The 14645-nt window shown below is 57.8% G+C and overlaps 1 protein-coding gene across 1 annotated transcript in view; it reads right to left on the bottom strand.

The window, feature by feature from the left end:
- Positions 1–14645, bottom strand: part of LOC113208972 (protein dachsous) — a 127223-nt gene that overhangs the window by 94233 nt on the left and 18345 nt on the right. The window contains exon 2 of the mRNA XM_052266995.1: positions 10117–11906. Coding sequence (XP_052122955.1) covers positions 10117–11847 — 1731 coding nt within the window. The 5' untranslated portion in view covers positions 11848–11906. The remainder of the gene's footprint in view (positions 1–10116; positions 11907–14645) is intronic.

Here is a 14645-nt window from a genome sequence, read left to right on the forward strand (position 1 = left end):
GGGGTCATATTGTAATCCGAAGGGGCAAACCTAATACGGATTTGCAATGCGCACCGAACTATATTTTCTTTTTGTTCCATTTCTACATTTTTTTTTAGTTTCGAATGCCAGAATACATATTGCATGGGAACGAAAGAAAACAAAATAAAAATAAAAAGGAGCGGCGCCATGAGGTCGCATCGTGGTAAGGAAATAGTTCATCAAGAGTGAGTAGGATAGCGCTAGATAAAAGACAGAGCTGCAGGGGAAGGGGGAGCCGCAAGGGAACGTGACGCGCGGGTAACGCCGCAGAACTTTAGAGCACGCCCCTGGCCGGGGGCCCAAGGCACGCAGGGGCCCCCGACTACAAATGGTGCTTAAGTCACTGCATTCCCTGCTGTTCTCGTTTCGAGGCCAATGGCAACGAGCAACGCGAAGGACCGAGCCCGGAGCGCCCACCGCCGCCGCCGCTGCTGCTGCAGCAGCTGCAGCTCCCTGCCGCTGCTCCCACTGCTCCTGCTGCTGCTCTCGCTGCCGGCGCGCCGTGTGCAGGGAGAGGAGAGAGACCTGGCAGCAAGGGGACGCGCCGCACCGCACAAAGCTATTTAGTGCCTAAACTGCGGAAAACTCCCTCCACGCGAGCATGACCGCGGTAATGAAGACCATCTCGCCGCCGAGCTTCCCCCCGAGGCGCACGTCCTTATCGCCTACCGTCCCCAGCCGGATGGAGTCGTAGCGTATTTCGAAATGCGGCGAGAGGAACACTCTGGCGCCGCGGAGAGGACAAGATTCCTAGCCGAGCACGTCACCCCCTAACCGCCCCCCCCCCTCTCCCTCTCCCTCCCTCACTCTCTCTCTCCCTCCCTCTCCCTCTCTCCATCTCTCTCCCTCCCTCACCCCGCCCTCTCATTTATTTACGCTGGCTGCTTCGTATCAATTAATATGAATAGCCCCGGGCAATTATTTTTATATTGAAGGGGCCGGGGGCAAGCCAGTGCGGCAGTAGGAGGATTGGGAGGGGGAGAGAGGGAGAGGGGGGCAGGAGGGAGGTGCAGGGCAGAGGAGGCTTCATTTTAATATTTATTGAATTTTCCGGCGTTTCTCGCGTATAATCAGCCGGCGAGCTCGCGGCGCGGCCGGGCACGCCGGTATCTGGCGATAAGGAGATATGGCGAGGTGATAGGGGACGTGCGCTGCGCAGAGGGCGATATGAGGATTAATTACGGGCCAAGCCACAAAAAAAAAAAAAACACGGCCGAGGATGACGATGCCAAAGCGACCGGGAGAGTCCCGCGACAGACGCAGAGACTTCAACGCAAGGGTGGCACGAAAGAGCGGATGGGCAGTTTATTCGCAAGAATTTATGTACGAAAACATAAGTGTTATAACTGCATCGAGCACGTTAACTTCATTGTTGGAAGGAAACCAGCAGATATTTAAATAGCAGTGCACCTGATGACACGGCCACGCGTTCACAGCTACGGGCGCAGTCTGCGTCACGCCCTCTCCCCGTTCCTCTCCTCTCTCTCTCTCTCACTCCCTCCTCCCTCTCTCTCTCACTGCTAAGCCGGAAAATACGATTCCATACAACGGTCCTGAGCCCCGTGTAAGTACGGGGCGGCCGTACACAGCGTGTCCCGTAAGTCTGGTCCTGGAAGGAGGTCACGCTCACGGATATTGGCTTCTCATTAGATCTTAACGGCGGACGCACATTACACGTTTAAGACCCTGGCCGGCTGGCCGGCCGGCCGGGGCGCGCCACTCGAGGCGGACGGATTTTTAAAAAGTAATTCATTGCCGCGCATTTATGGGTGCGCCATCAAGGAGCGTTTACAAACGTATAGGGCCGACACTTACAGGCACCCAGGAGGAGTGGAAAGTGCTCGTTTGTGTGTGCGTGTGTGCATGCGTGTGTGTATGTGTGTGTTTCACGTGACCCCGCGGTACTAGAAGCACAGCGAAGCTGCTCAGCGGGTCGGATAATCCGCGAATTTGTGACCGCGTCCGAGCGATTCAGGGGCAAGGTCAAGAACCCCCTCCGGACGGGCGGGCGGGCCGGCCGAGAGACAACGGACGCAGTGCTTACAGATGAGCCCGAAAAAGAGAGGAGGAGGAAGGAGAGGAGGGAAAGGGGGGCCACAGGGCGAGGAGAGAGAGAGGGAGCGGAGGGGGGAAGGGAGGGGCAGTGATGAGGATAGCCATATTTCATGTCGTCTGGCCGAGCTGGGCCTCTGGGCCCGGGCTGGGCCGGGCCGAGCTGCCGTGTCGGCCGTCGCCATGTTGCCACATCGCCAGCTCAGCGTGGAGTAGCGTGGCGGGGCGTGGCGGGGCGTGGCGGGGCGTGGCGGGGCGTGGCGGGGCATCAGCCGCGAGTGCGCGGCAGCAATAGTACGGTAATAGCAAAAGTAACATCACTAGAGAGTCACCAACTAGAGAACGAGGGGGGAAGTGGAGCGGCGAGAAAAGGGATTTTAACGGAAGAGGGAAGAGGAACAGTGATACAGAGGGACGAAGGAGAGGGAGGGAAAGAGAAGAGCGAGAAGAGGGAGAGAGAGAGAGAAAGAGAGAGACGAGAGAGAGGAGGGAGAGGGAGAGAGAAGAGGACAGAGGCGCGACGTCGCACAGCGAAAATATAACGAAATAAACACAGGAAGGAGAAAAGAGAGAGAAAAGAATAAAAAGCGAAAAAAAACCACACACACATGAGAATGTTGTGTGCGCGCGCGCGGCCGGCGCAGCGCAACGCCATCGGTGCATGCTTCATTCCCTCGTCGCCCAAAGTTGCCGAATTTCACAGAGACGGGCCCGGGGGGTCGGGAGGAGGGGGAGAGGGGCGTAGAGGCAAGTACCTTCGCGGAATGTGCAGCTAATTGCCTGCCTCGCAGGCGACGATTCATTGAAAGGGACCAACCTGTCAGACAAGCGCGCCGCGGCAGCCGCCCGGGCGAGGGACGCGGGGATTTTCCTCTCCGTCAATTTTAGTAAATATCACAGTTTTAGACCCAAGCGATTGTTTTGCGAAGGGCCTGCTGCTCGCGATGAAAATAAGATCGGCACCCCGATTTCAAAAGCGCCCAGGAGAAGAGGGGAGGACACACACACACACAGCCACACCTTACGCGATTTACTCAGCCCCGCTTCTCGTTCCTCTGCTTTGCTTGTTTTGTCTCGACCATTATTTTCGCCGCGTTCCTCTTCTCTACAAAGCAAGCAGACGACGCGTCTCCGTATTCAAGTTTATGACCGCCTGTGACCGGCGGGGCCTCGCGATAAGCAGCACGCCCACACCGGGCGCGTTCCTTTCCGCGAACCACAATCCGCGCGCCGGAGGGAGGGGAAGGTGGAGTGGGGGGCAATGTGCATACTCCCCGAGGGACCGGCTGCGGCTAGAGAGAGAGAGAGAGAGAAAGAGAGTGAAGCGGCGCGCTGTCAATTCGCAACATAATGGGGCTTTAATGAATTGTGAATGCGATACGCACCCCACCCTCCCCCCCTCAGCTTCAGCCCGAAGTGTCACGCGTCCTGCAACGCACCTGCAGGTGTGTGACATTCGTCACGACGCAAAGAAGAGCCGCGGCTATTTCCAAGCGATAAAGGCCGCGACTGTAGCACAAATTACCTGCTTCTCTGTCCGTTTGGCGGCGCTTTTGTCAATAAAAGGCGTTCAGATGTATAGAATCGAATCGTCACTTCTAACACACCTCCCCCCTTTTTTCTTCCTACCATGCCATTTTTCCTTCTGTCCTCTCTTCTTCGTGGGTCCACACACACACACACGCACACAGATCGCATTACTGAGATGTAGGTCAGAGCGTATGATACGCGGGCGCGCTGCGCCGCGCGCACCTCTGCGCATGCCCACTGCACACGGCTAGGGTAACACGCACTGACACTCACACACACACATTTATATGTACACAGACACAGAGGCCGCCAACCAACACACCTGACCCACAACAGGCCCGCCGCCGCCGCGCAGCAGGACGCCGCACATGATGCAGGGGCGGGGACATACCATATGCTGCAGGAATACGAGGTGCGTCCCAAAAGTTAGAGAAAGAGAGATAGAGGGGATAAAGAGGGCCATGATGACGATCCGCTTTGCACTAAGCCTGGGTCACTTGTAGATGCGTACTTGTAGGCACACGAAACGAAAAAAAATAAAAAAATACACTGGTCGGCTAAACCTAGCTATAATACGGAATAACTATAATTATTTAGCTATGTGGCTAAAAATCCAGCTACGAAAGCTAAAGCTAATAACATAGCTAAAATTTCATCTCACTCTAAAAAATAATACAGAATTCTGTATCAAATTTGATACAGAATTCTGTATTAGGCTTTTGTGATATGGAATCATGTAACATGGGTCCAAAATTCTGTAATCTGATCAAAATGTTACAAAATTTCGTAAATGTTACTAATTTCTGTAACAGATACAAGATCAAGTAACGTTGGATACAATTTTCTGTATCCCTGGATACAGAATTATGGAACTTGGTTGGCACGGTTTCTGGGAGCCCCGGTGGCATTACACCGGGTTCCAGCGAACCTCTCCTCAGGTAGCCTGGGTGGCCGCGCGGGTAAAGGCGCGACTTCCTAATCCGAGGGTCTGGGGTTCAACTCCCGGTGTGGCAAGGAGCATTCCTTTAAATTAAATCAAAGAAGTTAGATCCCCAGAAAAAAAGAAGAGGAGGAAAGGGAGGAAGAGTAACAAGATAAAGAATTACTATTTTAAAATCCCAAAGAGGTTCTGTATCAGGTGATACAGATTTTCGTACCCATGTTACAGATTAAAATCTGTATCAAAAATGATACAAATTTCTGTAACATGTGATATGTAAATTACTGCGTAACAATGTTACAGAATTTTGTACTGATTTTTTTTAGAGTGTTAGTTCGTGCTCAACTAGTGTATTTACGACAATAGAGTGCATACACACACATCGGCCGAGCGCTGCGCCCCTCCAAGTGCCCCGAGAAGACGCCGGACGGGCCACCCCTTTTATTGTGCCGTATAACGCCCGGCCCAGCGCCACGGCGAGTCAGTCATAACATTGTGATTCTATTCGCATGTCTCTCTCCGTACAATAAAAGTCTGGCGGCGGGGGGATTAGTGCAGCGGCCCAGGCGGACGCTCGAAAAGCTTTAGCGGGCGTTATTTCTGTTTAGCGGCCGGACGCGAACGAGGCGGCGGAGCTCCGCCAGCGGCAGCGTGTTGTGCGCTACACTGCGAGCCGAGCGCGCGGCAGCGCAAGTGTCGTCGATAAACCAAATACCCCCTCCTCCTATCCCCCAAGAAAAAACAAAACGGGGAAAAATGCATATGCATGTATGGTAGGTAAACATACTTCTAGCAATGTTTTAATTTGGATTGATGCAACTCTTTGTGTGCATCAAGTGCATAAAATCCGACTACAAATAAGTGTACAAACACGAATTTTACACTTACACTTATACGCTCTATGCCACCTGTCACCCTTAATTGAGGACCCCTCGATTTTGGAAACATCTCTATTTTGTCACCTCAAATTCCGCTGGTATAGTTATACTAGATATTTTAGCTTTGCCATGCAATTTTGGACCGTCGTCAAACTGATGACTCTCTATCCGAACACATCAGGTAATACAACAGAACGTCCTCCGGTTATAACTCAGGGGGCAGACTGAATACCATTTTAGTTACAACAGTCAAATTATTCAGTCGTGATGGCCAAACATTTCCCTCAGAGTGCTGTACAAATACTTGTACACACACACAGTCCACAGTCTTCGTTTCTCTCCCCATTCACTGTCAGATCCCCCCCACTCCCCCTCCGTCCCTTCGCTCCTACTCTTTTCGCTTGAGGTCATTATCGACACTCTCGATACATCGACCCTCCGCACGCCGTGACGCGCGCGGACGCCCCAGCGCCAGAGGGCAGCAACAGCGGCGCGGCAGCACTTTCTCTGCGCAAATCGCCCAGCCTCCTCTTTGCACCCCCCCCCCCTCCTTCCAAACGTCTCCCTTCACTACTATATAGCTTGCTATGGAAACAGCTGCGAACATTCAAGTGCAGCTGGCGAGGTCGCTCTCTTGAAATAGGAGAAGCCAGCTGCTGGAGTCCGCACCAGCCAGCAGCAGCAGCAGCAGCGGCTGAATGGAAAAGCGAAGCACGCGCGCTTCAGCCGGATGGTCTCCCCCGCGGGTTTAAAGGGAAAACTAAATGTGTAATATATACTGTGTTTGGAGGAACGAGGAGGCGAGGCACGGGCTCGGCAGGTCGGGGCTCAGAAGGTGGGAGGGAAAGGGGTGGAGGGGAGGAGGGGGGAGGCTGGCAGTTATGGCAATTTGTGAGCCATAACTTTGGGTGAGAACTGCATTGACAGAGAGGTTGCGGGAGAAGGAAGGGGAAGAGGTCGGGCAGGGAGTGAGCGGGCGAAGTAGGAAAATAAAAAGGGAAAGGGTGGGTGAGAGGAGGGGGTGAAGGGAAAACGCGGGGCGCAAATGCGTTCAACGGAACTACTGTTCCGGCCGTGGATGGTGACCAAAGGGCGGCAGCCCGGAGGAGCAGCGCGGCGCAGAGGGAGGCTAAAACCCAGACAATATCGGCTAAAATCTCTTTTCCCCGGCTGATTCGTTCCCTCTCTGGAGCCCCGACGCCATCGCGGCACCTCGGCCCGGGGCCCGCGGCTGTGGGGCCTGCGGTGAACCGCATTAGCCCGTCACCGGGGCGCGCCCCGCCCCGCCCCGCACCGCAAGGAAATCAACGCTCGCTTGGGCGCTCGCCTCTTTTGAATGAAACTTCTCTTTTCGATTTCCGACGATGGGATCTCGAATGTGGTGGGAACTTTCTATATATGTGTGTGTAGGCGCCCCGACCCCGACAGCCGATGATGTGGGTAAAAACAGAAACAGAGTGTCGACCCCAAGGACAAACGCCTGGGCATCGCAGCGTGGCGCAGAGCGCGAGGGGGAGGGGGAGGAGGGGCCTACCTGAAACGGTAATCAATCAACAACACATGTCAGCCTCGCGTACAGGCACTGCCCTCACTTACTCTCCGCGAAACCCACCATGGCGTACGAGGCGTGGCGGGGCGTGGCGGGGTGAGCAGCCTGGCGCGGAAATCTTTCGGTGTGCGATTTCAACAAACATTAGGGGCGCATGTTACTTGAGGCGTGAACAACAAAACGCCTCTCCAAAGCCACACACACACACACGCACACACACACACACACACGCACACACACACGCACACGCACGCACGCACACGGCACGACGGCTGTGGAGGTAACAGCCCGCGACGCACGCGTTGTTTAGAAAACGATAGCATAAATGCAATACGCACGCAACCCTTATACAGTACATGCAATTTTCTAACAACAGTTTTTTTTTCAGTGTTTTTCTTTCGACTGTCTTGTGGTTTGCACGATTTTTTCCCCTCCGGGTAGCCGGGCCCGGTCCCCGCTGCTGACGCGAGCTCGACCATACGAGCGCATTCACTGACCCGACCCGGCCAGACCGCTATGCCCTGCCAACAAACGGGCCGCAGAACACTGCGACAGTTTCGTCTTTTTACGTCAGAAACTACGCTTTTCGTCCTTTCGACTATGCTGTGTGCAGGTTAGGGGTCATCCAGCGAGTGCGCCCGTTATTCGCCGAAACTGACAAGTTCAGCATATGCAAGCTCCCATAGCGCCTGCTAGGTAGGCAACGTCTTACCCGCAGTGCATGCGTGCACCGCGGGGTGGCCTACCTAGAGTCTCGCAGGCGCTCGAGCTCCAAAAGTAAGCCGAATGAATCTGCGAATAACGTACTTTCTCGACGATCCCTAAGAGTGTGCCACAGTTGAATGGATTTGACTGTACAGAACTGTGAGACTGTTTATTGACAAATAAGTAGCGGGCAGCATCACATTTTTATATAGAGTAAGACCACCTCTCTCTCTGCCTCCGCTTGCTCGCTCTCTCTTTCTCTCTCTCTCTCTCTCGCTCTCACACACCACCTCCGAGTCCTGTCGGTGACCGCAGCAGTGCACTGCTTGCGCAATGCGCTCTGCAGGGCGGCGCGAGGCGAGTGCGGCACCGCGGCAACGGTGATGGAGGCCGTGATGGTGAAACATAGCGATGTGCGCGGCGGGCCCGGTCAACGCCAACAGCCTCCTCCTCATTGCGACAGGCTCCAGGGCGAGATCATCGCGCACCAATCATACGGCGCGTAGAGACGACGCAGGGAGAGAGAGAGCAAGAGGGAGCAAAAGCGAGAGAGAGAGAGAGAGAGGTCGCCAAATAATTACACATTTCACCAGCCAGCAGAGCGCACCCCGACGGTGCGGGCCGCACGCCGCGCGCCGCCGCCGCCGCGCCGCCATCATCGAGTCATCACCCGGGCAATGACTGTCAGGGCGGCGTATAGCTTTCACGGCCGATATTTCAATCAGAAACGGCGGCGGTGGCGGCTGGGCGCACAAAACCACAAACAAAAGAAATTTAGAATAAGACGAGAGCGAGAGGGAGAGCTGGCTGGTCTGGGCGGGGGGAAAGGGGGAGCACTTTACAGTATACGTGTGCGTTACCGGTCGGCTCCGGAGCCCCCCCCCCCCCCTTTCCCCCCACGCGCCCGCACCGCCCATCTAGAGCACACGCGCGCGCTCCCCAGGTCGCCCAAAGTGCGCCGAGGTGGAGCCGGACCAGGGGTTCGGCTGGAAGTGCCGAATAGTAGGGCGGGGCGCCGGGTGCGCGCGGCGTTCTGAACGTTCGTGACTCACTCCATGGCCATCAAAGTCGGGTGGCGATTCGGGCGCGGCGCGAGCGAGGCACCTGCTCGTGGGGCCCACGTGGCGTCCGAGTCCACGTGTGGCCGCCCCGCCCCGCCCCGCGCCCGCCCGACTGGAGCACCTGCCGCTCCATTTCGCCACGTCCTAGGGGTCGGGCTCGCTGCCCGGCGCACCACAACACCACACACGGGGGCTGATGCTATAGGGCGCCGAGCCGACCTGGAGGGCCCGGAGGAGGTTTGGGACCGGAGCGCCGTCCCTGGACGCCCCACCACCCCGCCTACCGCCCGACTCCAGGACGAGCCGGACGGGCGAGCCAGGCCCGCCCGGCCAGGCCAGCCCGGCCATCGACCTGAGCGTAAGAAGTAATCCAGTGGCTGAGCAGAGGGCGCTGCAGGCCGCTGCGGCCGGGCCTGCCGCTGATGCAGTGGCGCTGCGTGCCGCCGCCGCTGCGCCCCGCCCCGCGGCCTGCAAGTCCTGCAGGGAAGGCATCCTTTGGTGACTCCGCGCATCCCGGCGGCCCTGCGCGCATGCGCCTTCAGCAAGTATGCCGTCGTGGCCACTCATAAGACCATCCGAGACGCCTTCGACGACAAGCCGTTGACATATATCTCCTGGGGATAGGAAGGGAGCCCCCGCAGAAAGCCTCTGGGCGTCCTGCGGCCTGCGGGGGAGCCTCCGGATGCCCAGTGGACGGTGCTGAGTGGGTACTTAGTCGGCACCCAATTGGTACCTAGCGGGTGGGTGTCGGGGAGATGGTATCGGTAGGCCCGCTGTGCTGCCCGCCGGCTAACCCCCCTCCCCCTCCCCTCCCTCCCTTTACCTGGCCCGGGCGAACCTCCTCCTCCTCCCACTCTCTTTCACGTATTCCAACTCCACGGAATGTGTTCAAGTTCGTGGAACTCCATGGACAGCAATTTCCTCCTTTAAAGCTGATTGGCTTTTGATTGTGTCATTGGCAGTGAAAGCCAATCAGCGTTAGAAGAAAATTGCTGGGTGAGTAGAATTGTTGTTCTAAATTAGGTTCGAGTGAAATACCCTATTAAGCGCAAGGTGACCTTCTCTCTCTGTGTCGTTTTTGCCTTTGCCCTTTGACACCACGTCACTATCCCACACTTCCCATCTTTTTCTTCGTTCTCACTCACACACACTCACTTATTATACGAGTCAATTGCAGCCACAGACGCGACTTTTCCGCACGCAGAGCGCAAAGAATACTGCCGCTGGCCGCTTTTACAGCTTCATTTCTCATTAGAATGGGCAGTAAGCGTAAACTGCGTAATTTCACACACCCTGCCGGGGAAAAAGTTTTTTGCTGGCGGAAAACGCACACTGCACCCTCCCCATTGGTCAGGGAAAAATAAAAGTAATGGCACTCACCTTGAGGATGGAGCAGCCCCGAGCCTCGTTCTCGGCGACGGTGACGTTGTAGAAGCTCTGGTCGAAGATGGGTTCGTTGTCGTTGACGTCGTGGATGGTGACGAGCACGGTGGCGGTGGAGGACATGGGCGGAGTGCCCTTGTCCGTGGCGACGACGAGCAGCCGCGGTTGCGGGTCCGTCTCGCAATCGACGTGCGCGCGTAGCGACACCACCCCGGTGACCTCGTCCACTTGGAACCAGCTGGAGTGCGAGTCCGGGGTGTCGGCGAGCGAGTACGTCACCTCGGCGTTGATGCCCTCGTCGCGGTCCGTGGCATGGACGCGGGCCACCGACGTGCCGGGCTCGGCCACCTCCAGCACGCTCGCGGTGTACTGCTCCTGGGTGAACTCGGGCGGGTTGTCGTTCACGTCCGTCACTCGCAGGTGGAAGGTGCGGGACGCGTGCAGCGGCGGGCTGCCGCCGTCCGTGGCCACCACGCTCAAGGTGTAGTTGGGGCGCGACTCGCGGTCCAGCGGCAGCGACACGATCACCAGGTAGATGATGTTGTCCCGGTTGGCGAGGGCGAAGCACCCGTCGCCGCCCTCCAGGGTCACGTTGACGTGTTCGTTGGGCGCATACTCCGACTTGCTGTCCGGGTCGTGGACCGAGATGCGGGCCACGAACTCCCCGGGCTGTGCTGATTCAGAGATCTTGGGCGTGGCGTCGTCGCTGAGGAAGATGAGGTTGATGGTGGGCTGGTTGTCGTTGACGTCCGTCACGCTAATGGACACGAAGGCCGTGGTCTCCAGGGGCTGCAGGCCGTGGTCCTTGGCCACCACGACCAGCTCGTGCACCTGCTTCGTCTCGAAGTCCAGCGGCCGGTTGACGGAAATCTGCCCGGTGGAGGGGTCGATTTTGAACATGGCTGCGCGGTCGCTCTGCCGCCGGTTGATGGTGTACTCCACCTGGCCGTTCTCGCCCGCATCCGCATCCGTCGCGAACACCTGCAGCACCGGGGTGCCCACCGTGGCGTTCTCGGGGATTGTGGCGAAGTACCTGCTCTGGTTGAAGAGCGGCTGGTTGTCGTTCACGTCCAGGATGGTGATGTTGACCGTCATCGTACCCCGCAGCGGGGGGCTTCCCCCGTCCACGGCCTCGATGAGCAGGCTGTAGAAGGCGGTCGTCTCCCGGTCCAGGATGCCGTGTATCTGCAGGTCCAGGTACAGCACGCCGTCGCGCTCCTCGTGCGAGGAGAGCTTGAACGCGTTGTTGACGTTGCCCGACACGATCGAGTACCTCTGCGTCGAGAAGGCGCCGAGGTCCGGGTCCCGTGCGGGCTGCAGCGTCCGCTTCACATCCCGGGGCGTGTTCTCCGGGAACTCGATGTTCATGACGGGCGTCGGGAAGGTGGGCGCGTTGTCGTTCTCATCGCGGACCCGGACCACGACGCGGACGTTCTCTCCGCTCCGCTGCGGGATGGCCACGAGCGAGTACGACGCGCGCGTCTCCCGGTCCAGGCGCACGCGGGTCTTGATCTCGCCCGTCGTCTGGTCGATGGCGAGGTCCGAGTCCACGGGGCTGCCGGGCACCGGGACGATGAGGTAGGGAGGTCCGGACACGTCACCATCGCCGATGAGCCCGACCCGCGTGCCCACCGGCGCGCCCTCCGACACCTCCAGGTCGCGGACATGCTCGCCGGACACCAGGGCCAGGAGGGCGCCGAGGATGGCCAACGTCGTCGGCCACCTCATGGCGGGGAAGGGTGCGCGGCCAGGCCGGCGCACCGCAGCGTCGCTACCGCACCGGCATCCTGCAACACAAGAACAAGAGGTTAGTCAGAGTGTCAGAGTATACGATGAATAGTCAGCACAGAGTAACTCTCAGCTACCCGCGGCCCTCGGGGCCCGTTCCTGTTCAGCGCCTGCTCCCCCGAGCCCCTCCCCCACTACACGGCCCTGCGTGCTTTTAGCTTCGAGCCAGCGGTTCGACAAACGAAAGTGTGGACGCAACACGTTCTCGCACTCTGGGGAGTTAAAAATGTTAAAAATGTTTGCGGTTCGCTGACCAGGCGGGCAGCGCAAGCGTCGGACCGGGCCCAGAAAAGCCTCACCTCCTTCCTGCGGGCCCTGCCCCGCCACGCCCCGCCACGCCCCGCCACGCCCCGCCACGGACCGCCGCGTACACTGTTTACAATAAAATTATTACGACGGGTAGGGCAATCCGAGGTGCTCAAATTGCCTACAGCTCGTTCCTTGGTATGTGGCTTACTGCTTGCTCGGCGTGCACGCGGCGGGCAGCCGGCATGGTGCTCGGCCCGGCATGCCATGGGCGGCCATGGGGCTCGCAGCAGCGGCCGTAGCGGCACTACCGTACCACGGGGCCGTGTGGCACGGCGCGCGGCCACGGCCGCAGCACGGCAGCGAAAATAAATTTAAAAACAAAATATGTAGAGGCGGCGGTACTCGAACCCCCGCCTGGTGCAGCGGGGCGCACGAGTCTGCACCGGCGCGCCTCGATAAATTGCTTCGCAACAGCGCCTAGCCGCTATTAAGACAGAGTCACTACTCCGCGGGGTATCGATTGCGTCGATTGATCTAAGAGGGTTTTATCGATTCGGTTAAATCTGGCCATTGTGAGTGCGGCGGCACGTCATTCATATCCGAAGAGTTGTCATGCGTTTGGAACGCCGCGCTGACATGTTATTTGATTGTTTTTTGTTTAGATTTTTTTTAACGCGGCGTCAGCAGTGGTCGTCGAACTATGGACCAGCAATGCAAGCATCGCACTCCACACACACTTCTCTCGATGGAATAAAGAGAGAGGGAGAGAGAGTATAGGACAGATGAAAGAAGCCTTTGCACAATATGAGCCCCGTGAATAAGAATCAGAGCACTAGACAGCTCTGAGCACTGCACTATTTTCGCGGGGTGGCTAAAGGTTAGGTCAAAGGTCCCCGCCATTGACGAGATGACTATTCTATTTTTTTTCCGCATTCCAATTTCATTTCACATTTCTCATTTTACTGCCATCGAATCCACCGACAAATCAGCCGACTTTCGGCTTGATAGCTGAACGTTTCTGTCAAACTGACCGCAGAGAGGACCCCGTCTGTTTCTATTCCGTCACTCCGAATACCCTTCCGTCCGTTAGTATTGATGCCCAAGCCCCCCTTCATATTCAAATTGAGATTCATGCTACGCTGTTGGGAAAAAAATAATACAAAAATAAATTTCAAACTGCCTGAGGAGGAAATCGATTTCGTCCCAGACTTTTGAACGGGCAGGAGATTCCTCAGTCCCAGCCACGTCCCCCCCCCCCCCCCCTTTTCCTCCTCTCCTTCCAATCGCTCACTCACACACGGACGGGCCGTGGGGTGATTTAAACAGGCGGAAGTGGAACGAATCGATAAAAGAATTGTTTGTCTCTGGCAGTGTACGAGGTGGGGGAGAGGAGGGTGGGGTAAGGCTCGGTGGGTGCGCGGAGGAATCTTAATATGCTCCGAGAGAAAGGTCCAGAGGGGGAGAGAGAGAGAGAGGGCGAGGGGGCGGGGAGAGAGAGACAGAGAGAGAGACAGAGAGAGAGACAGAGAGAGAGGGAGCAGTCCTCAGCGCAGTTCAATGCGCCCTACACACTACTACAAGGAAACCGGGAAACAGCCGCACACCCCGTGCCCACCCCAATAAACCCTTTGATCTGCTCTCCTCCACTCTTGCTCTTGCCGCGTTTGTTTCCAACTCAAATTAATCCGGTCCGAACAGAGGATCGTCCCGGCGGCGGCAGCGCCGTCATAATTAATGACATCCCCACGTCCGGCGGGAAGGTTCGAATGTTCGAATACGGGCGGGAAAATGTTTTATTATTTCCAACGGGCAGTGTGGACAGGAGGGCCCGCCTGGCCCGGGCGCAGGGCCCCGGCAGATTGCGGCAAGGTGACGAGACACTTCTCAGAACAATGGGGGCCCCCGGGGGCCCCGGGGCGGGGGCGAGGGGGCGGGCCAGGGCACTCCCGGGTACCCCACACCGGTACCCCTTTGGGGGGACCTCTGGGAGCCTGCGCCGGGCCCTGCTGCTGGCTCCGGAGTACAGCCTGTGGCATCATTACGGGCCGGTAAGGCAGGGCGGTAGCGGGCGGGGCGGGGCGGGGCGACAGATGGAAAGCATCCCGGCGGTGTGGCTCCCTCTGCCCCGCCATCACGCGCCCATCACGGTAGCCAGATAGAACCACTCCAGGACCCACGACGCCGCGCCGGCAGCGCCTCAGACACGGACTCCTCCGCGCCGGCGAGGCGCGCGGTTCTCACAAATTTCATACAATCGGCACCGCGGGGGCCGCGCCTGCCCGGCGTGCATTTCATTAGAGGGTAATTGCTGAGCAAAGTCACCGTATGACTATTCAGGACGCCCCGCCACGCCCCGCCACGCCCCGCCACGCCCGGGGCACCGCCCCCGCCCTGTCACACACTATGACTACCGCGTACCACGTGAGTGCTTACGAGTAGCGCATGCATCGCGTATTCGGAAGGCCCGTCCCCACGACAAAGACACGCGC

The sequence above is a fragment of the Frankliniella occidentalis genome, unplaced genomic scaffold, assembly GCF_000697945.3.
Source record: "Frankliniella occidentalis isolate FOCC.00 unplaced genomic scaffold, Focc_3.1 Scaffold45, whole genome shotgun sequence".
Classification (NCBI taxonomy): domain Eukaryota; kingdom Metazoa; phylum Arthropoda; class Insecta; order Thysanoptera; family Thripidae; genus Frankliniella; species Frankliniella occidentalis.